This window comes from Hypanus sabinus, chromosome 8 (assembly GCF_030144855.1).
Source record: "Hypanus sabinus isolate sHypSab1 chromosome 8, sHypSab1.hap1, whole genome shotgun sequence".
In the NCBI taxonomy this organism is placed as follows: domain Eukaryota; kingdom Metazoa; phylum Chordata; class Chondrichthyes; order Myliobatiformes; family Dasyatidae; genus Hypanus; species Hypanus sabinus.
The window spans coordinates 23,438,754-23,462,192 of record NC_082713.1 but is presented as its reverse complement, the minus strand read 5'-3'; the positions used below and the strand labels follow the sequence as shown (position 1 = coordinate 23,462,192).

The window sequence follows — 23,439 nt, the reverse complement described above, 5'->3', positions numbered from 1 at the left end:
GAACTTTGAATTTGACTGGAGCTGCCATCAACTTAGATCATATAAATGCACTCGTGAACATTTTAAACGTTTCTCGAATATTCAATTTAACAAAAACTAAACAAAACCCTAACACTGTAAAGAATACCAGATCAGTTTTAAGTACTTATAAATATCTTTCAGCAAAGATAATAGCAGTTAATCATATATTGATACAACAACTCCAAGATGCAGCTTACAGACTCGAAAGAGGAGGAACAAAAGTGTGTCCAGGGTCATTTTTGTTCTTCATTAAGACCTACCTGGCATTTTCATGATCTGCAGTGTTTTGAGTGGCTTTGTACTGAAAAATTCCTTATTCTTTATTCTACCTCAGGGAGTTTCAGGCCGGGATGGACCACCTGGGATTCCTGGAAAGAAGGTAACTGGCCCTTTGCCTATGTATATGTGAAATTACTGAATTGCTAAGAGTATTGTCCTGCTTTATATCCTTTACCCCCTCCTCTTTCCTTTCATAATGCCTCTGACTACTCTTAATAACTCCTCAGGACAACTAAATAACCCACGTAAAATTTGCAAGTGCAAACTTGAGAACCTGCCTCTGGGTTTTGTCCATTAATTTCTTCGCATCATAATTCAGCTTGGAGTAACCTGTTTTCCTTGACTTTCTTACAGTATCAAATGTCACTGAAGATCTGTGAATTTTAACCAGATATTAATAGTTTGTTTTTAAATCAAAGGGTATAGTTAGCATGGAAGTTGGCAAGAGAAAGGAGATGCATGGAATTATGTCCCAACTAAAGTGAAATTGTATCTCTTGTTACTGCAATAGGTCAGTGAAGTACTTCATTCTCTGATCCTCCACCGTCACATATAGGCATACACACGTACACAGCCATTTGCACACATACATATTCACAACAGACACACGCCATTTCATTCGACATCTCAGCAACCTTGCGAATATACTGATATTAGATAAATGTAAAAGCCTATCTGCCTATTACTTGAATTTACTTGAGCCACCAGTTGCTCCCAGTTCTCCCGAGTGAAGGTCCTTGACTTTGAATGATCTTTCCCTCCCTCAGTGCTGTCGGAGGATTGTGCTGGAGGAAGCTTTAATCAACACAGATTGTAGATTTGGACTCTAATTCAGGTTTATGATGTGTTCTAGTACTGGTTACTCATCTTTGTTATACTCCTGGATGATCTTTGAATCGGAGAGGTCTGCAGATAATGAACAGTGAGAGGAATTGTGCTGAAAAACGCCTTTTGATTTTGTGTTTTTACTCTTTCTGTTTTGCTCTTTGTGTGAATTTTTTTGCATGTGAGGAGAAGGAGGTTTGATGTTTGATGTTTTTCTTTGAATGGGTTGGTTCCATTGTTCTTCTTTGTTTCGTGGCTATCTGTGTGGAAAACAAATTTCAGGGTTGTATACTATGATAAAAAATGTACTTTGAATCTTTGGTTGACAAAGACAGGTATAAAGCACACCCTCCAGTCCTCTACCCCACTTCTGTTTCCATGAAAGGCTGTACACACCATGTACATGCAAGCTGATCTTGGAACAACATGTCAAGCAGCATTTTGTGCATTGGAACTCCAATTTTGTACTCCTATGAGTTAAATAATTTGCATGGAACCAACTTCCAATAATTATTCTCAACTTAAAATTACAAATGGTCACTTTTCTGTGTGTGGAAGTTTGCAATGTGCTAACAGACTGTCCCATATCCTGCAAACACAGCAGTTATTGCTCTTAACTAAACACAAAGCACAGTAAACTGCTTGTGACTCTCTGAAGTCACAACATAAACAATGATCTCTATGAAACCTCTTCCACCACTCAGGGATTTCCCCTCCACTTCATGCAATTAAATTCTATAGACTTTACAAAGTATGGGATTTAACATTCAGAAATCTTTTTAAGGGTCAACCGGGCTTTCCTGGGTCAAGTGGACGAGACGGATTCCCAGGAATTAAGGTATGTTTTCCAGTGATTTCAAAACGATCAACAAATAGTAATAATGTTTGGTATTCTTAACAGTTGCATATCTCTAAATTAACAACTTAAAAATAATTAATAAACCTTGTAAGTAACCTGCTCAAACTCATGTTGTCATATCAGTTGAATGAAATTTTCCAAGTCGATCAGTTGTGCAGCTTGAGCTGAAATCAGGCTACTCTTTGAAGGATTCATGACTTCAGTTTTCTGGTCTTCCCAGCTCCCTTGTCAACTTTTCAGGTGCTTTCCCAACTGTACTTCGTTCGTATATGTGTAGACGGTGAATGTGTGGCTGTGTGCCTTTCACTCCCGAGGGCTTTCACGATCTAGCTGATCCATCTACTCACCCAATATGATGGTGTGCATTCCAAGAAAGATTATAGAATGCTGTTCAGGATTAGGATATTCCCGTTATTCTATTCCCCTCTGACCATAGTGTTACGAACCCCATTTCATTATCTGGTCATCGGACTTGAAGCACCTGTGGCAGATGTAGTGCATTCAATTGTTTTTCCGAGTTGTTGCAAAATCCTAGATTAAGTCTCCTAGCTCTACTGAACCTGCGTCTTGAATAAACTGACTGGAAAAGGCATTTCATGAACTGCACTGTGCTTCAAAATGCATCTTTATGATTTTTCTGGAAAAATCAAGTGGGAGAAAAATTGAAAGGTGTTGGAAACTTCCATTAAATCCAGAAATGAACGACCCAGGTAAGAATGCTGAGTTGCACTGGAAGGATTAACTGAGAATTTGATTTTGAATTTGGCATCCTGGGCTGAGCACACGTTGCCTATATTGTGTGATGAGTGTTATGCACCTAAGAGTTTTGCAAAATACTGCAGAAATCTTAAAGCAATGATCAAAAGATTCATGAGAATTAGTAAGGAAAACTTTACATTGATTGTATGTGACCTGGAAATCTGGAACTCGCCATATACAGGGGTGGTGGAGACAGGGTTGTGCAGGACTTCCTAAAGGGAATTAAATCCACATATTCAAGCTAATACCCAAGGACATTCATTTAAGGCTGGAGACATCCATTTGAGGAAAGATTAGGGATTCCTTTTTACACAGAGAGTAAGGGAAGGGAAATGGGATGTTGTGCTGAGCTATATATACCTATTCCAAGATCAACCTAGCACTTCCTTGCTGCACAACCTGTAGCCTGATGAACCTCTTAAATATTGCCATTGTATCTGCCTGTACCATCACCCCTGGCAGTGCACTCCAGAATCCACCACTCTCTGGCACCCTAGCTATATACTGTATATGTGCCTAAGACTTTTGCACAGTACAGTACAGTATGTTACTCAGTCCTCGAACCATCTGCTAATGAAAACCATTTGTTTCTATTTATCCTACCAAAATCCATTCTGATCTTGCGCAAATCAATGTTGTAGCTTAAAAAAGTAATTGTTATGCAGTCTTATGGAGAATGCTGACAGGAGTTCAGTGACGGTCCAAGTGCGAAAGGAGAGACCTGGACCCAAAATGAACAGTTCATTGAGTTTTAATAAGAACAAAGGAAAATAATAAATGCTAAGCCAACTGGGCTGCTAACTAAAAACTCTAAAAACTAACTGAAACTTAATGCGTCACTGCGGCTCCAAAGCAGTAATCTTGAGCTAAATTAATACTGCTCCTTTAACAACGTCTATCTAAATCGCTAATCTTCTTTCCCGGAACTTGGACTAAGGTAAGCAAGTAGCATTGTCATTGTTGTGCCTTGATCAAGACTTGACAAGACTGAAGCAAAAGTAAGAGAGTTAAATACAATTACGAAGCAAACCGAATTGACTGGACTCTCATGTGCATTCTTACGTGGGTGACTGCCGTCTTCTTTCAGCTGCCTGCCACCCAAACTCCACAGCAGTGCTGGTAGTTGTGTCAGAGCGCATCTGCTTGCAACTAATTATTTCATGTTTTCTAGGGTGATCAGGGCGAAGTGGGTCCGCCAGGGTTCACAGTGTATGCAGATTCACGTGGTATTATTGGTAAAGGTATGGTCTAGCTAACGATTTGTTTCCTGATCATCATAATTTAATAAGACTTTATCAATACTCTTAACACTATGGCTTCATTCGTACTCTTTAGTAAGAAATAAAAATACTTAATAACTCTGCAGCTTGCATTTTGTGTTTCTCTTTTTAATCTTTGGTGTAGTATTACTCTGAGGTCTCTGTAGCTTTCTGTACTCATTGAGTTGGAAACACTGGTAGAGATATGACAATGCTGCTTCAATCTGGTCCTGGAACCTGCATCAGTTTGTCAACTGTGGACTAATTGGAAGCAACCTCTTTTCTGCCTGATGGTTGGGTTCAAGTCTTGCTCTGGATATGTGATCATAGGCATATTAGTTCACATTTTAGTAAGTGCTGGAGTATTGTTCTGTTAGGGGAGTTATTTTTAGAAAGACTGAACCTCTTTCTGCTCCTTCATATGGCTACAAATGGTGGAGACATTTTGATGGAAATTAGAGAATTTATCCTTGATGTCTGTTTTAAAAGAGCATGGAGACATCAAGAAGTTTTGGGAGAAAATTCCCACACTTTGAGTCTTGACTATCAAGGACATGGCTTTCAAAATTTTGAAGTGCTACATATCAGGAAGCCAGAACTGAAAAGGTACAGAGATCTCAGAGAGTTGTAGGAGGTGATGTAGTAGAGAAGAAGACAATCTCTTGGAGAGAATTTTAATTTTACATTAATCCTAAATTTCCACTTACATCATTTGCTCAGTATACTTATATTGGCACGTGTGCATGATTCAATGTCAGATGAGGTTTAACTGTGATCACCTCCTTTGTTGCCTAACAACTTATTAATTGGGTCTCTTATTCAATCCTTTGACTTTGCCGAGGGATGCCAAAGCTTGTAGGGATGACAGGGCTCCCCTCGCTCAATGTCAGCAAAACCAAAGAACTGATTATTGACTGCAGCAGGAAGAAGCTAGAAGTCGATGAACCAGTCCTCGTTAATGGATCAGAAGAAAAGTTAATCAGCAGCTTTAAATTCTTTGAATTATTATATCAGAGGATTTGTCCTGGGACCAGCAAGGAGGAGCCATCACAAAAATGCACAACTTTCTCAGTGGATCCTCTACTTTCTCAGAAGTTTGCATAGACTCGGCATGTCATCTGAGATGTTGACAAGCATCTATAGATGTACAGTGGAGAGCATGCAACATGGCCTGGTATGGAAACACCAATGCCCAGAACAGAAAAAACCTACAAAAAGTAGGGGATACAGCCCAGTCCATCACAGGAAAATCCCTCCCCAGCACTGAGTGCATCTACCAGGAGCCACATCCATTATTAAACCCCTTCCCCCATCCAGGCCATGCTCTTGTCTTGCTACTATCATCAGGAAGGAAGTACTGAAGCTTTAGGTTGCACACAACACCACCAGATTCAGAAACAGTTATTACTCTACAACCTTTAGGCCCATGAACTGGCCAGGATAATTTCACTCATCTGTACTCTAAACTGATTCTACACTTTGAAGAACTCTTTACAAATCTTGTTTTCAGTATTATTTTTCATTTACGTATTGGTTACTTATCTGTTTTCATATAGTTCTCTGTAAATTTTACTGTATTTCATTATTTTCCTGTAAATGCCTACAAGGAAAAAGTATGTCAAGGTAGACTATCATATACATACTTTTAAATAAATGTAATAAATTTGCTTTGAACTTTGATTTATGAACCAAACCAAACCAGAGCACTGTCCAATCAATTTTGCTAGAGGGAGACATAGATGGACTTGGTCAAAGTTTGCTCTCATTATCTGCAAAGGAGATGATCCCTTATGTGAAGTACTGTTGTTGTTGAGTGCCGTCGACGCTGTCAACTCTATAGATAGTGTAGTTATAGTTGCGGCAAGATATGGAAGTAGATTGCCAGGCCTGTCTTCCATGCAGATACTGCTGTTGCCCTGGTTGGAACCCAGCCAGATTCGAACTCAGGGATATCTGCCTTGTAGTCCAGTGCTGATACCACTGGCCGGCCCATGTGAAGTATTAGACCCCTTGAAATGTCAATACAAGCCCATTTCAACAAATCTCTAAAAGAGGTGGAGAAAATTTGAGGGGAAAGTTGAAAATATAGGAATTTTTGTTTTAGTTAAGGAACTTCAAACCAATTAATGTCCTTGGATGGTTATTAATATGATGATAAGTTGAGTGAGATAAAGCTTTTCTCATTGGACTGAAGGGGGATGAGAGTTGACTTGATGAAGTGTAAAAGAGTTAGATAGAATGGATAGTCAGCACCTTTTTCTCAGGATGGCAAAGCCTAAGACCAGAGGACGTCTGTTTAGGGTGAGTGGAGGAAAATTAAGGGAGTATGTCAATATTTTTTTTACATACAAAGCAGTAAGTTTCTGAAATGCACTGCTGGGGGTGGCATTTGAGTCTATTAGATGAAAGAAAAATGGAAGGTTATGGGCTGTGTAGTAAGGAAGGGTTAGATTAATCATAGAGTAGGTTAAAAGGTCGTTACAATATCATAGGCCATACTGTGCTGTATTCTATTTTCTATGTTCTACATATCCTTGCTTGTTGATATATTTGTATTCATATGGAATAGTCCTAACTATTGTTAAGCCATTTGAAGTAACCCCTTTTCAACCTTGTGTCTTGGATAACTAAACTGACACTAGGAAATGAATTCTAACCTGATGTTTTCCTGTTACAGGCCCTCCTGGGGATTCAGGCCCACCAGGATACCCAGGTGCTCCAGGAATCCAAGGTTTTCAAGGCCCACCAGGATTACCTGGATTTGCAGGATCTCCGTCACGAATTCCAGGTACATTCTGTGCGAGGAAAAGCTCACAGGTTAACGTTTCTCAAACATTTAGTTTTAAGGTTAAAGGATAAAAATCGGTGATCGTGAAACAGAAATCAGTAAACTCATTGCTAGTGTCTTTAAAGCGGGAAGCAGAGCTGATGTTTCAGCTTGTGAGGTAAGAAGAAGAATCAAGAACTAGCTGCTGAAAATTTTGCAATGCTCTGTCATTCAGTGCAAACTCATCTGACTCTGCTTGGGCCCCTTTGCCATACAATACTCATTTCTTTTAATTTTGCTCATGTTCAGAAAACTGTTGATCTTGAACATCCTTAGCCCCATGAGGTCACGTTGTCACCGATAAATTGCACTCTGAAAACTTGCAGATGTTCCTCAATCGCACTTTATTTACTTGTGCACAAGGAGAACAGAATAGGCCCCGTCACCACACTGCTCTAAAGTCCAAGCAGAGAGATGCCGTTTTCATACAGAATTGACTTGTGTGCAGATTTTAACCAATTAGTAACCTACTGGATGTTCACATTCCTTCTTTGCATAATTGATCACCAACCATACTACAATAATACAGGTATTAGTAGCTAACAGAATCTATGCATGAAAGGCCAATAATATTTCAGAATTCGTAAAGTAACTGACCAATCATAAGTGTCACCCTAGAAACCTTTGTTTGCATCTTTATCTTGTCTTGCTATGTAACTGGCTCCGGCCCCCTGTGGTGTAAAGGGAAGCTATACTCTTCAAGTGCCCCTCATGCCTGAGTTGACTGCAGTCATTGTCTGTAGTCTATCTTTTCCTGAGCATGATCTTTAACACTTACAGTACGTTGTTGCAACATCCTCAGCGGAGAATTTCAAAGTTCCTCAGCTTTAGGAGATCATTCCCTGTAGTTGGGGATTCTCCATTCCTCCAACCTTTCTGCAGCTCCATACTCCCTGGTGCATTTACCGGGATGAGTCTGAAAGAGATGGGTCAGGCAAAAGAGACTACAGATGCTGGAACCTGGAGCAACAATCTGATGCAGAAACTCTGTAGGAGGAAAGGGATTGTTGAAGCTTCAGGTTAAATACCTGCATCAGGACTGGTTAATGTCCTGATACCAGGTTCCACATTAGAGGTATCAACTTCCTTTTTGCTCACAGACACTGCCTACCTGACTGAATACCTCCAGCAGAATGTTTGTTGGAAGAGAATGTGGACTTCCCAACATCCCACTGATAACTTTTTTATACTAAAGGATGTTTCCCATGGTGGGGGAGTCTAGGACAAGAGGGCATAGCCTCAGGATAGAGGGGCATCCATTTAAAACAGAGATGCGGAGAAATTTATTTATCCAGAGGGTGGTGAATTTGTGGTGTTTGTTATCATAGGCAGCCGTGGAGGCCAGGTCATTGGGTGTATTTAAGGCAGAGCTTAATCGGTTCTTAATTGGACACGGCATCAAAGGTTATGGGGAGAAGGCCAGGGAGTGGGGCTGAGGAGGGGAAGAAAGAATCAGCCATGATTGAATGGCAGAGCAGACTCGATGGGCCAAATGGCTTAATTCTGCTCCTATGTCTTATGGTCTAAATTTATGCATTCTAGTTCCATTACCAATTCAGGCATTAGACCTGTTGCCTAGGAACTACAGTAAGGTAACCTTTCAATGTACGTTGTTCAATTTAATTGGCAGCGTAATGTGTTCAGTGGAAAGCTTGCTTATATTGCCTTGTTCAATCCAATGTCTAAATCTCACTGTCTCCAGAAAATCAGAATCATCATGTATGCATTCAGACTGATGTGAAACATGTTTGTAAAATTCAACTCATTATTACTTCGCATTAAGTTAGGATGAATCACAGATACTGGGATCAAAATTCTCCTCAACTATGCGGGCTTAATGTACAATTTAGAAAAGCATATGTCTTCAGCTCTGCTTCTCATATCTAGTTCCATCTTGTATGTTCTGCAGACAATAGGGAGCACTATGTCTACAGTTTTGCTAGTTTATGGAGAACCTTCAACCACTTTCTCATGTAGCTTTTTTACTCCTTTTTCAAAGGGGGTTTATTACAGCATCCCATCATCACAATGAAGCAACTTCTCATAATTCACTCTATTTACAGTCAATAGCTTCAAATTATAACAGTCATTCTGGGTCAAAATGTACCTGAGTGCTGCCCACAGGTCCCAAAAAGGTCCCCAATTTATGCATGGATACTACTTGCTCCTTCTCCGGGGACATGTGGAAATGATGTAGCTCTGCATGAGGGGTAATCAACCAGCTTGAACAGAACCCTCAACTGTCCATTCTCTGAAAGTGTAGTTTGCCACTTCAGTCACGCCCAGGGCGCATAGGTTGGTTTAGTAACAGCGATGACTTCTACAACTGGTGAATCTTTTGTGTGGGGAGATGTTAACTTGATTTCATCTGCCAGTAAATGTTTGATTTGTTTCTCCCCTTGGTTAGGCCCAAAAGGTCGTGAAGGATTCCCAGGAATTCCAGGTCCTAAGGGAGAAAGAGGTGCACCAGGAAGGGAGTCATATTCACTACGTGCAATTCCAGGCCAACCTGGTCTACCAGGCCCTCCAGGACCAGCAGGACCACCAGGACTAAGAAGTACAGTCTTATAAATGTTGTGATGAAATTTGCATGCATTTTCTTTGGAAATTTAGATGGTCAAAATGCACTGAAATTTGGGCTAACTTTGAATTACAAGTAGTTGACTTTAACAACGCATATTTTGGAGTAATTTCATAACGTGAGTTCAGATCTCCAATTTCCATGTCAGTCATTGTGCTTTGCTCTATTCTGAAAGAGGAAGTCTCTGAGAGAATCATTAGTTTTAGTACAAGATGGTGAGAGGAACGTAGCCTTGATAGATGCTTCTCTAATCTTCCTGAACCAAGTAGCTTGGATAAAGGGTCATGTTCATTGTGCAGGACACCCACCAAGATAAGAAGGAGATGAGGGAAGCTTAACTGTTGGCATTATTTCACATTTGGGATTTGCATTCAGAGATCCCTGGTGTTGAGTTCTCAGTAGGCTCCATTCTCTCCTCATGACTACCATCAAGGAGGGGGTGTACGATCCTGAAGACACACGCTCAGCATTTTAGGAATATCTTCTTCCTTTCTGTTGTCAGTGTCCTGCTGTCACTATTTTGCTCTCTCTTTGCATTACTTGTTTTACATTTCTCATTGTAGCCTACAGTAATTTTTATGTATTGCACTGTAGTGCTGTTACAAGACAACAAATTGATAACAACCCTGATTCTGATTCTGAACACTTGCCCATCATTTTGGCATCTGGAGTTTTTAACCTGCTGGGTGGGCTACAAGCAAGCCCAAAGGCAGCAGTGCACTTAGAGAGATTCTGGCTTCGTAGAGGCAGGAGGAAACATAATGAGACATCAGAGCCTGCTGTCCAGAACCTCTTACTGTAATCAAGAGCTTGGATAAAATCAGACCCATGTACTAGGCACCATTTCTACATCAGATACATATTAAAGGATATAATTCCTTATTCAATACTTCTTTTGGAGTATTGATCCAGAAATTAATGCACATTATTCCCAGGAGAACACCTGGAATTTAATAGCATTGGTCCAGACAGTATCCCCCTTTACACCATCCACTACTCACCTCCTCCTCTCAGGCCACCTCCATTTCAATTAATACTTCCACTCATCTCAAATGCCGAAGTCTCCAATCTCAACCTTCCTTGATTTCTCAGCTGTCTGATGTCACTTCCCCATTGCACCAGGTTCAGTTGCTGCCATCTTTCATGTGTTTTAACTGTCCTTGGCTTTAGTACTTTATACACTGGTTTCACTGGGGATTCAGGAGTTGTGAATTAACATTATGGATTCTGTTGAAGAAGGCTGCATGCTAATCAAAACAAAGCTTGCTTTTTTGTTAAGTTATATTCTCGTTCTGCTTTTTTGAGTGATTCTCTTACTGATACTTGTCCAATGAACTTGACTTCTAGACTATGGCATCTCAGCAGGTAGTGTGGATAAAGGAAATCAATATATACCTGGTTGGGAATATTGTTGTATCTTCTGACTAACAATATTCTCAATAATGCTAAAATTTGGCATCTTATACATTAGGTATTTAAGCTTCAGTAAAACCTCTTGACTTTGTAAAAAAAGTTTCTCAACCCTATTATAAATCATCTATCTCATATAATTGTGAGATATAATAATTTTACCATACATAATAACCTTGAGTCCAGGCTAAATTATGTGATTATTCGTGAAATAAACATGTGTATGTACTTTTATATTGGTAGAAAGGTTTGAGGGATGCATCCATTAGCTATGTTAAGCAGAAATTCCTTCACATTAAGTCAAGGGTCCTCCAATGTAGTTAGATGATGCATGAAATTTTTAAATGATACTAAGGGTTCTAAAATATTTAACAAGGGAGAGAATGAAAGTACTTTTTTTAGTGTTCATCACATATTGGTTTCTTTCTGAGGCAGTTACCTTTGTTATTCAGTCATTAATGTCAATTCAAAATGGTGGCAGCCAAATCACATCTTGTGAACAAGGTTCAAGTAACAAGGTTAATGATCGGGTAATCTAGGTTTCTTTCAGCTCCATTTGAAGGATAAGTATTGATGAAGGTGCTATGGACAACTTGCCTGCCTTTTTTTAAGAGCATGCCACAGCTCTTTGTTTTACAACACCCTGAGATGACAGTCTGGGTCTCAGCTGAAGGATAGAACCTCTGACAGTGCAGATCTCCAACAGCTCACAAAGTACAATCGGCCCTCCTTATCCGCGAGTTCCGCATGCGTGAATTCAACCAACTGCGAATCGGGAAAACCTGGAAGTGCTCTTCCAGCACTTGCTGTTCGAGCATCTGCAAACTTTTTTTCTTGTCATTATTCCCTAAACAATGCAGTATAACAACTATTTTACATAACATTTACATTGTATTAGGTATTATAAGTAATCTAGAGATGATTTAAAGTATACAGAGGATATGCGTAGGTTATTGTGCATCAGGATTGAAAAAAATCGTAAGTTCTCTTACTAAGTAAGTCGGAACAAGTACATCCGGTATTATTTAGCGTCAGTTAGTCAAACGTTTGTCTTAGTATATAGTATATATTTTACCTTTCTATGCATATAAAACACTTAAGAACATATGTTTCAGCGCCGGACTCAGGAACAGAAGTTTCCGAGTTCGATCCAGTGACAGATCACTATCGAGTGCGCTCTCCACCCGTGCCTGGTTGATGTGGAGGATCAAAAACCCAAAACCCCAAGATCCAAAAATTAAACCACTGTGTTGCTTAGTAATAATTGTAGCCTTCATCGGGGCAGGGCCATTCTCACTTTATCCTTTAAAATTGTTCTGATCGTTGTCCAACTGTAGCCTAACGCTTTTCCAATGACCGATGGCGTTTCACCTCTTTCCGATCACTTTATTATTTCCACTATTCTTCACTTTCACTTTATTTATTATTTTCAATCGTGATCTTGATTATTTTCATGAACAGAAACGCTACGGATTCAGAGCTTTGTCGTCGGGTCCTAATATCCACTGCACTGAGACAGGTTAAATAAGATCTGGGGTTCTGCTGGATCCTAAGGTCCACCACATATAGACAGGTTGAATAAGGGACTTGAGCATCTGCATTTTTTGGTATGCGCAAGGGGTCCTGGGACCAATCCCTCACAGATAAGGAGGGCCAAGTGTACATTGGTGCGTAGAGCCTTATGGATCTGAGCTTGAACCTCACAGTTTCTGATTTAAAGACAATACAACTTGCATCTCCAAACTCAGCTCTTTAGAGTATCTTTTACTCTTGTTTGCGCAAATTTTTTTTAATAGTTTGTGTGCTGATAAAGAAAATACTTACTGTGCCCCTTGATAGTCATGGCCATCTTTTTAATTACTTCAGTTTATTGCTTTAATATCTCATGGCTTTAACCATTGGGAGAATTCATAAAATGAAGGTTTAGTTGTTTAGACCTCTCGCCATCACATTTAAAATTTAACATTTTAAATGTGTTAACATTTTGCATAGCAATACTGAAACAGAAAGGATGGTAAAATGCAAATATCGCTTTGCCTCATCACTTTCTGAAGTTCACCACTGAACCTACTGCTTGTTTTTGATGACATGTCCAGAAACTGCTGGCAACGGAGTCCCTGGAGAACGTGGACGTCCTGGCTTACCTGGACCAAGAGGACCCCCAGGGTTCAGTGGAAGCAAAGGATATAAAGGTGAGTAAATATAACTGATAATAAACATATAAGTTTCTGCAGATGCTGAAAATCCCATGTAATACCACAAGCACCTGAGGAACTCAGCAGGCCAGGCAGCATCCATGGAGAAGAATAAACAGCTGATGTTTTGGGAAGGGTCTCAGAATAAAATGTCAACTGTTTATTTTTCTCCATAAGTACTGCTGGTGTCTTGTGCATGTTAGCTATCAAATTAATGCTTGTCTGTTACTGGCATCGGTATTAGTTTATTTTCTTGTCACGTGTTCCTAAATACAGTAAAAAGCTTTTTTTTTGTTTTCCGTGACAACACACACAAAATGCTGGAGAAACTCAGCAGGTCAGGCAGCATCTATGGAAATGAATAAACAGTTGATGTCTCAGGCCAAAACACTTCATCAGGACTGAAAAGGAAGGGGGAAGATGCCAGAATAAAAAGGCAGGGGTTGTGGGGAGGGAAGACGGCTAGCTCGTAGGTGATGGGTGAAGCCATGTGGGTGGGAAAAGTTAAAGGGCTGAAGAAAAGGAATCTGAGACAAGTGGAGAGTGGAACACAGGAGAAAAGGAAAGAGGAAGGGACCCAGGAGGAAGTGATAGGCAGATGGGAAGAGATAAAAGGCCAGAGTGTGAGAGTGGGGAATAGGATAGGATGGGAGGGGGGAGTGATTTTTTTTACTTGAAGGAGAAAACAATTTTTATGCCATCAGGTTGGAGGCAACTCAGATGGAATATAAAGTGTTTCTTCTCCACCCTGAGGGTGGTCTCATCTTGGCACAAGAGGAGACCGTGGGCCGTCATGTTGGAATGGGAACGGGATTGGGAATTAAAATGTACAGCCACCAGGAGGTTCTGCTTTAGGCGGATGGAGCGGAGGTGCTCGACGAAGAAGTCCCTCCAAACAGATCACGCAACACAGAATTACAGTAAGGCAGTAAAAAGAAAACATATTACAGAATAAAAGGAAGGGCAGTCCAGGTAGATAAGGAAGGTACAAGGGTAATAACATGGTAGACTGAAAGATCAGGACTTTATCTTTTAGCATTTAAGTTAGTAGAATAAAATACTTTGCAGATGATACAAAACTGAACTGAAGATTCACTAGGATGTAGATCAATTGCAGATATGTGTGGAAAAATGGCAGATGGAGATTAACCTGGTTAACTGTGAGGTGCTGCGCTTTGCAAGATCGAATGTAAAAGCATAGTACATAGTCAAAGTAAGAGCCTTTACAGTGGGCTCCAGGGATCCAAATCCATAGCTCCCTGAAAGTGGCTACGCAAGTGATAGAGCAAGTGTATGGCGTGTTTGCCTTTATTAGTTGAGTAACTGAATTCAAGTGACAGGAACCTGTGGTGTAACTGTATAAAATCCTGGTTAAACAACATCTGGAGTATTACACATACTTCTGGTTGCCCTTGAAGGATGTCAGGGTTTTGGTGAGAGTGCAGAAGAGGTTCAGCAAGATGCTGCCTGGATTTAGACGGCAGGGGCTACAAGGAGAGTTTGGGTTGTTTTCTCTGGGTCAGTAAAGGCTGAGAGGAGACCTGATAGAGGTTAATAAGGTTGCGAGGCATAGTAAACAGTTGCTATCTTTTTGCCAGGGTCGAAGTGTATAATACTAGAGAGAATGCATTTAAAGTGAGAGGGGTTAGGTTCAGAGGAGATGCCTTGCACAGACAGTGGTGGACGCCTGGAATGTGCTGCCATGGTGATGGAGGCAAATCAACAGAGGCATGAAGAAGGCTCTTAGACAGCCAGAGAATGGAGAGATATAAGCATTGTGTAAGCAGAAGGGATTTGATGACTAATTACTGTCCTGGAGTGGGAGAGTAGGGGGTGGGGTAGGGGGCTTGTTTTGCTGTTCTTGTGTTGTTGCTTGTTGTGTTCTGTGTTGCTCTTCTCAAAATGCTGGGCATGCAATGCTGGCACCGGAATGTGTGGCGACACTTGTGGGCTGCCCCTAGAACATCCTTGGGTGTGTTGGTTGTTAACGCAACTGCTGCATTCCACTGTATGTTTAATGTACTGTATATGTGATAAATAAATCAGAATCTACAAAAGTCTAAAATTAAAAGGCACAATATCATCTATCCATACTTCTCTTCCAGTGGAATTTACTCAAATTCTTAACACCAAAGGAAGCTCTTGTGGTAAAAATGATAGCTTCTATGACCTGAAACTATACATATGACATGCAAAACTGGAAGCTGTGGGACCCATTATTGATTGTTGGAGATTAAAATGGCAACTGATAGGCACGGGTATGCTTTTATTGCCAGATGCGTGGGATGCGTCATTCTGCTGGAAGAAGATGATGTTAGCAGTCATGTGTAAAGCTGAACTGATTCCCATGCTGTCAGCTGGGAGTTCAGAGCTTTGGACATTGCCTGGCCTTGTATAGTTGAGCCTCTGTTAAGACAAAGACAGCACAACTGGCCTTGCCTCCCATGCCCAAAGCTATGTGGCCCTGTAGGACTCTGAGTTGAGAAGGTGGTAGGTTAGGGAGGCAATGAGTGGATCTTATGGTACCTCTCATAACTTAAAAATAGATTTTGAAAATGCTCCAAAGATTCAAGATTGTTCATTTTCATTATCATTGCTCATTATCAGTACATGAGGGTAAGTGAGAACAAAATGATTGTTACTCCCAGATCTTATGCAGCAAAAAGAAAAACACAATAAAAAAAGCACAATAATTAACACAATTGAAAATTATTATTGTTTTTGTTCTTTTTTATTGTGTTCTTCATACTTATCATGCCTTTGTGTATGTGTATATGTATATATATCCTGGAACCAGGGAAAAGGTTTGTCCTTCCTTTTAATTTCAGTCACTGTTTTACACAAAAATAAACTGCAATGTGTTATTTAAGTGATGTGTTTCCTGTTGCCAGGTGAACCAGGAGATTGTGTCTGCGATGGCATGATTACTGGAGGACTTCGAGGTCCTGCTGGTCCTTCTGGAGAGACAGGAAGGGCTGGAGTTAATGGTGGCAAAGGACGATGTGGAGACCCAGGACCACCAGGGGATCCAGGGCCAAGAGGCGATTCAGTAAGTAATTATTGCGTGGGAGCTCTAATCTTTTATTCTGATACCACAACAAATATGAGAAGATGTCGTATGTCAAAAGGTAAATAAGTTTAACCCATTCTCTAGCATAGGTTTTTCCCTGTGTCTCTGATTTCTGAAAAAGTGGGAAGAAGAATGGATAAGATCAGTTTAAATCAGTTTTATGGGTAGGGTGATTACAGGAGGAAATTTGTAGCAATTTTTCTACGTCATAGTAACAATTTTCGGCCACTTATCTAAGAAAGGAGAGAGTGCAGAGGAGGTTCACAAGAGTAATCCTGGGAATGAAAGGTTTATTATGAGGGGTGTTTGATGGCCCTAGTTCTGCATTTGCTCAAGTTGGGAAAATGGGAAAGGGAGGGTGGATCTCGTTTATACCTGTGGAATATTGAAAAGCGTAGATAAAGTGAACATTGTGTACATATTTCCTTTAGTGGGGGAAGCTAGGGTCAGAGGACACAGCCTCAGAACACAGGGATGAGGACAAATTTCTTTACCAAAGGTGACAAGGAGAAGAGCAGGAGAATGGGGTTCAGGGAGATATTACATCAACCGTGACGCAATGGTAGAGCAGACTCGATGGGCTGCATGGCCTAATTCTCTCTCTGTCAGAAACATAGATCGAAGTAGGCAGTCAGAATCTTTTTGTCAGGGTGGAAATGTCAAACATATGAGGAGGTGCATTTCAGGTGAAAGGGGGAATGGAAATGCATTTTTCAGATAGGAACAGGGCAGTGGTGGAAGCAGATATGGTAGTGGTATTAAGATGCTTTCAGATATGTAGCAAATGGAAGGATATGGCAGTTTCAAGAGATTTAGTTTAATTTGGCATCTTGTCAGTGCAGATACTGTGGGGGGTGGCATGTTCCTGAGCAGAATTTTTCCATGCACTATGCTTTTTGTTCTAAATTCTATAGGCTGACTTGCAGGTGGAGTCTGTGGTGAGGAAGACAAATGTGATGTTAGCATTCATTCCAAGAGGACTAGAATATAAAAGCAAGGATGTAATACCGAGGCTTTGTAAGGCACCGATGAAGCCTCGCTTTGGAGTACTGTGAGCAGTTTTGGGCCCTTATCTGAGAAAAGATGTACTGACCTTGGAGATGGTTCAGAGGAGATTCAGGAGCATGAATTTGGGAATTAAAGGGTTATTATATGAGGAGTGGTTGATAACCTTAGCCCTGTATTTACTGCAATTTAGAAGAATAAGGGGTTTCTCATTGAAAGCTATTGAATGTTGAAAGGCCTCGATAGAGTGGATGTGGAGAGGATGTTTCCTAGAGTGGGGGAAGTCAAGGACCAGAGGGCACAAGCTCAGAATAGAGGGGTGTCTATTTAGAACAGAGATGAGGAGAAACTTCTTTAGCCAATGGTCTGTAAATCTGTAGAATTCTTTGCCACAGGCAGCTGTGGAGGCCAGGTCATTGGGTATATATAAAGCAGAGGTTGATGTGCTCTTGATTAGTCAGGGCATGGAAAGTTATAGGGAGAAGGTAGGAGAATAGGGTACAAAGGGAAAATAGATCAGTCACAATGAAATGGCAGAGCAGACTCTGCCCCTATCTCTTTTGGTCTTATGTTGATGGACAATGCTGACTATCTCTTTGGTGTTTTAGGGTTCTCAAGGTGTACCAGGAGGGCAAGGTCGTAAAGGACAAAAAGGAGACTCATCATTTATATTGGCAAAAGGTACAAATAAATATTGTTTCACCATCTCAGCACACAATGCCACTCTGAAACAGAAGGGTCACCTGTGCAATTTGGTTGTTGCTGTTGAATAGTTTCCATTTTGAAGAGTAAAAGGGAGATCCTGCTGTACCAAAGCCAAGGGACCTTCTGATATTCCAAGATTTCCACATTTCCAAGTGAGGGTTGATAAACCTGGATAGATTTGACATTCCTGAACATGGAGATTTTTGATCTCATTATGGTAGGACATAGAGGAAAGTCAGGAATGTTCCCTCATGGTCATGCAGCCCCATCAGCTGCAGTAATTGGAGTGCTGTTTCTGCTCTCTTCTCTACTGCCAGTTTCGACACTACAGTTCATTTACTCTCTGAACTAATTATGAGATTCATAATTTAAAAAAAACTGTTCCAGAGGAAGTCAGGAAAAATTCTCCAAAATTATGGCTGGGATTGCCTAATGTAACCACCAGACATGCATCCTAGTATTACCATAAGATCAAAAGAACAGAATTAGGCCATTCTGCACATCAAGTCTTCTCTACCATTGTCATGGTTCTGGTTGGCTGTTCCCCTTTAACACTTCCTTTGCCCCAATTTCAGTCAATTGCTGCTAGTTACCCAATTACCGTACATCTGGCTTTCATCAGAGACTGGGAAATAAATACGATGGCGACTCTATCTCACAGGTTGTCAGTTTGTTGGTCAATTCTCGTGTGATACTTCATTCCCTGTTCTGATTAGAACCGGTGGTTCTAAGTTCCGCTCTAGTTTCTAGAAAGTCCCTGTGAATCCCGTCTCCTTGTCAAGATCCCTCTGGTTTCCTGCTCTACGTTCTGGTCTACGCCAGCCTCCCCAACTGAGTCGGCGTGCCAGTGTCCTGCACTTGGGTTCTCCTCCGTCGCCCCCGTGTAACAACCATTCTATTATGGCTGATTTATTAGCCCTCTCAACCCCATTCTCCTGCCTTCTCCCAGTAACCTGTGATGCCCTTATTAATGAAGAAGCCATCAACCTCTGCTTTAAGTATACCCAATGGCTTGACCTCCACAGCCATCCTGGAAAAATAGGAACTTGTTGCAAATGAGTAAGAGGAATGACAAAATAATGTGATTTTTCTTTCAAATGCGTCTTTCCTTTTGTAGGAAGCAATAAAGAAACAAATGATTGATGTGCTCTGGCAATTATCATTCTTTACATCTTTAACATCTATGTCTGACACATTTGAAGTTTAGTGAAGTTACCTGATTTTAGAACAAGAATGATGAAATTACTAAAATGGTAGTGGTGCGGTTCACCAATTTAACCAAGTATATAGACAGTTCTGGTAAAAAGTACAAGCTGTTTCATTCTATAGGATTGCGGTGTACTTTCACCATTTTCTCTATGTTCTGGATCTTCTGATTTCATGGTATTTTGTTTTTGTTAAAGAAGATGAACAAACAGTTCCAATATTCCTCAGTCCATTATTTTAGCAGTGCTACTAACTGATCTGATGCAGAACAGGTTAATGCTTCCACTAAAACAGATTTGTGACTGAGATTTTCCAAACCAGATTTAATTAGGGAGCTTAAGGTCACGGAACCCCTTAGGAGAGAGTGACCATAATATGGTAGAATTCACCCTGCTGTTTGAGAGGGTGAAGCTGATATATCAGTATATCAGTATTACAGTGGAGTAAAGGGAATTATGGATGCAGGGATGATGACAGAGCAACAATGGATGGAGTTTCTAGGGACCAAAATGGAAGGTGCAGGATAGATACATCCCAAAGGAGAAGTATTCGAAAGCCAGATGGCATAAATGTGGCTGACCAAGGAAATCAAAGCCAACATGAAAGCAAAAAAGAGGCCATATAATAGAGTGTAAGTTAGTGGGAGATTAGAGGATTGGGAACCTTTTAAAAACCAACAGAAGGCAATCAAAAAAAAAGCAATAAGGAGTGAAAAATGAAATATGAAGGAAAACTATCCAATAATATCAAAGAGGAGACAAACATATAGAGAGTAAAGCAAGACGAGAGTATTATCAGACCACTGGGAAATTAAGCTGCGGGGGTAGTAATGGAACATAGAAATTGTGGATGAAGTGAATAAATATTTTGTATCAGTCTTCACTGCGGAAGACATTAGCAGTATGCTGAAAGTTTGAGAGTGTCAGGAGGCAGGGTGGGTGCTGTTGCTATTCATGGGGAGTAGGTGCTTGGGAAGCTGAAAGGTTTGAAGGTAGTTAAGTCACCTTGACCAGATGGACTGCACCCCATATTTCTGAAAGACATAACTGAAGAGATTGTGGAGGCATTAGTAATGATCTTTCAAAAATCACTAGCTTCTGGCAAAGTTCCAAAGGACTGGAAAATTGCAATTGGTGCTATACCCTAAAAGAAGGGAAGGAGGCTGTAGCAAGGAAATTACAGGCCTGTTAGCCTGGCTTCAGTGGATGGGAAGATGTTAGAGTCAATTGTTAAGGATGTGGCTTCGGGGTACTTAGAGACCTATGATCAAATGGGCCAAAGTCAGCATAGTTTCCTTAAGGGAAAATCTTGATCAACAAACCTGTTAGAATTCTTTGAAGAATTAACAATAGACAAAGGAGAATCGCTGGATGGTGTGTACTTGTATTTTCAAAAGGTCTTTGATAAGGTGCCATACATGAAGCAAGATAAGAACCCATAGTATTACAGCAAAGGTACTAGCATGGAAAGAGCACTGGCTGATTGGCAGAAGGTGAATATTGAAAATAAAGGGCACTTTTTCTGATTGGCTTCTGGTGGCTAGTGGTGTACTGCAAGGGTCGGTGTTGGGACCATTTATTTTTATATTGTACATCAGTGATTTGGATGACAGAATTGTGGGCAAGTTTGCAGATGATTCAAAGGTAGGTGGAGCAGCCTATCTGAGGAGCAAATGGACTTGGGTGTCCTCGTTCAGGGATCCCTAAAGGTTAATTTGCAGGTTTAGTCAGTGGTAAGGAAGAAAAATGTAATGTTAGCATCAATTTGGACAGGACTAAAATATGAAAATGAGGATGCAATGCTGAGGCTTTGTAAGGCACTGCTGAGGCCTCACTTGGAGTGTCATGAGCAGTTTTGGTTACCATATCTAAGAAAGGATGTACAACATTGGAGAAGGTTCAAAGGAGGTTCATAAAAATGATTCTCGGATTGAAAGGCATATCACATGAAGATCATTTGATGGCTCTGGTACTCAATAGAAGAATGGGGAGGGGGTGTGAAACACCTAGATAGAGAGGATGTGGAGAGGGTGTTTCCTATAACAGTGGAGTCTAGGTCTAGAGGACTCTACCTCAGAATAGAGGGATGTCCATTTAGAACAGAGATAAGGAGGAATTTCTTCAGCCAGAGGGTGATGAATCTGTAGAAATCATTGCCACAGGTGACTGTGGAGGTCTGGTCATTGGAGTGTATTTAAGGTGGAGGTTGATAGATTCTTGATAAGTCAGGAGATAAAAGGTTACAAGGAAAAGGCAGGAGAATGGGGTTTGGAGGGAAATGGATCAGCCATGCACAGATGGCCTAATTCTACTTCAATGTCATGGCCTAATAATATGAAACATGGAAAATTCAGGTGAATTTATTATATTTGGTATATTTCGACCAACGTCAGAGATTAACAGTGATTTCCATTTTGAAGGACAAAAGGGAGATCGTGGTGTTCCAGGACCACGGGGACCTTCTGGTGATCCAGGAAATCCAGGAAGGGATGGCTTTCCAGGTTTATCAGGACCTCCTGGTTTACCGGTAAGTACCATTGGAGTTCCATGCCTTCTAATGTTAATGTACGTTAACGTTGGTAGTGCTGGGTTCCATAATTTTTGCTCCCTGCGCCTAGAGGCCACTTCATTAGGTAGAAGAGTGGAACCAGGTGTCGTCTTCTGTTGCTGTAGCTCACCCTCTTTGAGGTTCAACGTGTGTTTTTAGAGATGCTCTAATGCACAATACCATTGTAAAGTGTGCTTATTTGAGTTCCTGTTGCCTTCCTATGACCGTTCTCCTCTGACCTCGCTCACTAACAAACTGTGTTTGCCCACAGAACTGCCGCCCACTGAATTTTTTTTTTTTTTGCTTTTTGCACCATTCTCTGTAACATTTCTGGAGACTGTTGTGTGTGAAAATCCCAGATCAACAGCTTCTGAGATACTCAAACCACCCTCTCTGACCCAATAATCATTCCACAGTGAGTCACTTAAAATCACATTTCTTCCCCATTCTGATGTTTGGTCTGAACAGGACCTGAACCTCTTGACCATGTCCGCATGCTCTTTTACCAGTTTTTACAGAAACACCAGCAGGAGTGCCCTGACCAGCTGCAGCACAGTCTGGTATGGGAATTGCAAAGCATATGACTGTAAAACCCTACAAAGGATTGCGAGGACTGCTGGGAGGATCATCAGGGTCATATGTAAGACCCTTGATATTGTCATTGATCCCTCTGATCCATCCAACAATTTAGATAGGTCCTAATCCTAAACTGGGCTTATTGGCCAGAAGAAGAGGCTATGCATCTTTACAAGTAATGGAAGAAAGCAGTGGAGCATCATTCAATTTATTGCATGCTTCCACATGGTTGATTGGATGGACAGGGTGTCAGGAGTATGTTAACCCTGCATCTCTGTTGAATTAGTTTATGGGATGAAGGTAAAAGAGTGGTACGGTAAGGTAAAGGGTGGTATGTAGTTTAGCGGTTCGTGCAATGTTTTGTAGTACCTGCGATCCCCAATCCTTTTCAATTCCTGCTGCTGCTTGTAAGGAGTTTGTATGGCCTCCCTGTGACCAGGTGGATTTCTTCCGGATGCTCCTGTTTTCTCCCACATTCCAAAGATGTAACGGTTTGGGTTAGTAAGTTGTGAGCATACAATGTCAGTGTTAGAAACATGGCGACAGTTGTGGGCAGCCTCCCCCCACCCCCCGGCATTGAATTGGAAATGGTGTAAGTGCAGTGCAAAGCTGGCAGCACCTACAGAGAGAGAAAACCAGAGTTAAAATTTCATATCAGTGTTTTTTTCACTACTGATAAATAATTTCCAATATATGTATGTCACTAATGGGTCTCACATTGGTAAAACCCGACGTAGACTGAGGGACTGCTTTGTCAAACACCCTCGCCCCATCTGTAACAAGCAGGATTTCCCAGCGGCCAACTGCCCATTCCCATTCGGACGTGTCAGTCCATGGCCGCCTCTACTGCCACAATGAGACCACTGTCAGGTTGGAGGAGGAACACTTCACGTTCCATCCGGGTAGCCTCCAGTCTAATGGCATGAACATCAATTTCTATAACTTCTGGTAGTTTTCCCCACTACCCCTTCGCTCTATTTTCGTTCTCCATTCTGGCTCCTCTCTTAACCCTTCTCTTTTACTCACCTGGCCATCACCTTCCACTGGTGCCTCTATACTTCCCTTTACCACATGGTCCACTCTCCTATATTAGACAATAAACAATAGGTGCAGGAGTAGGCCATTTGGCCCTTCGAGCCAGCTCCGCCATTCAATGTGATCATGGCTGATCATCCACAATCAATAGCCCGTTCCTGCCCTCTCCCCATATCCCTTGACTCCACAATCATTAAGAGTTCAGTCTAACTCTTTCTTGAAAGCATCCAGAGAATTGGCCTCCACTGCCTTCTGAGGCAGAGCATTCCACAGATTCACA

At 41.1% G+C, this 23,439-nt stretch overlaps 1 protein-coding gene across 6 annotated transcripts in view; it reads left to right on the top strand.

Annotated features, from left to right (window-relative positions):
- Nucleotides 1-23,439, top strand: part of LOC132397969 (collagen alpha-6(IV) chain-like) — a 405,602-nt gene that overhangs the window by 282,224 nt on the left and 99,939 nt on the right. For all 6 annotated transcript variants that reach the window (XM_059976821.1, XM_059976818.1, XM_059976820.1 and 3 more), the window contains 9 exons: nt 356-400; nt 1,910-1,963; nt 3,915-3,984; nt 6,680-6,790; nt 9,237-9,386; nt 12,917-13,012; nt 15,907-16,064; nt 17,699-17,771; nt 21,421-21,527. In XM_059976821.1, the coding sequence (XP_059832804.1) occupies nt 356-400; nt 1,910-1,963; nt 3,915-3,984; nt 6,680-6,790; nt 9,237-9,386; nt 12,917-13,012; nt 15,907-16,064; nt 17,699-17,771; nt 21,421-21,527 (864 nt within the window). The remainder of the gene's footprint in view (nt 1-355; nt 401-1,909; nt 1,964-3,914; nt 3,985-6,679; nt 6,791-9,236; nt 9,387-12,916; nt 13,013-15,906; nt 16,065-17,698; nt 17,772-21,420; nt 21,528-23,439) is intronic.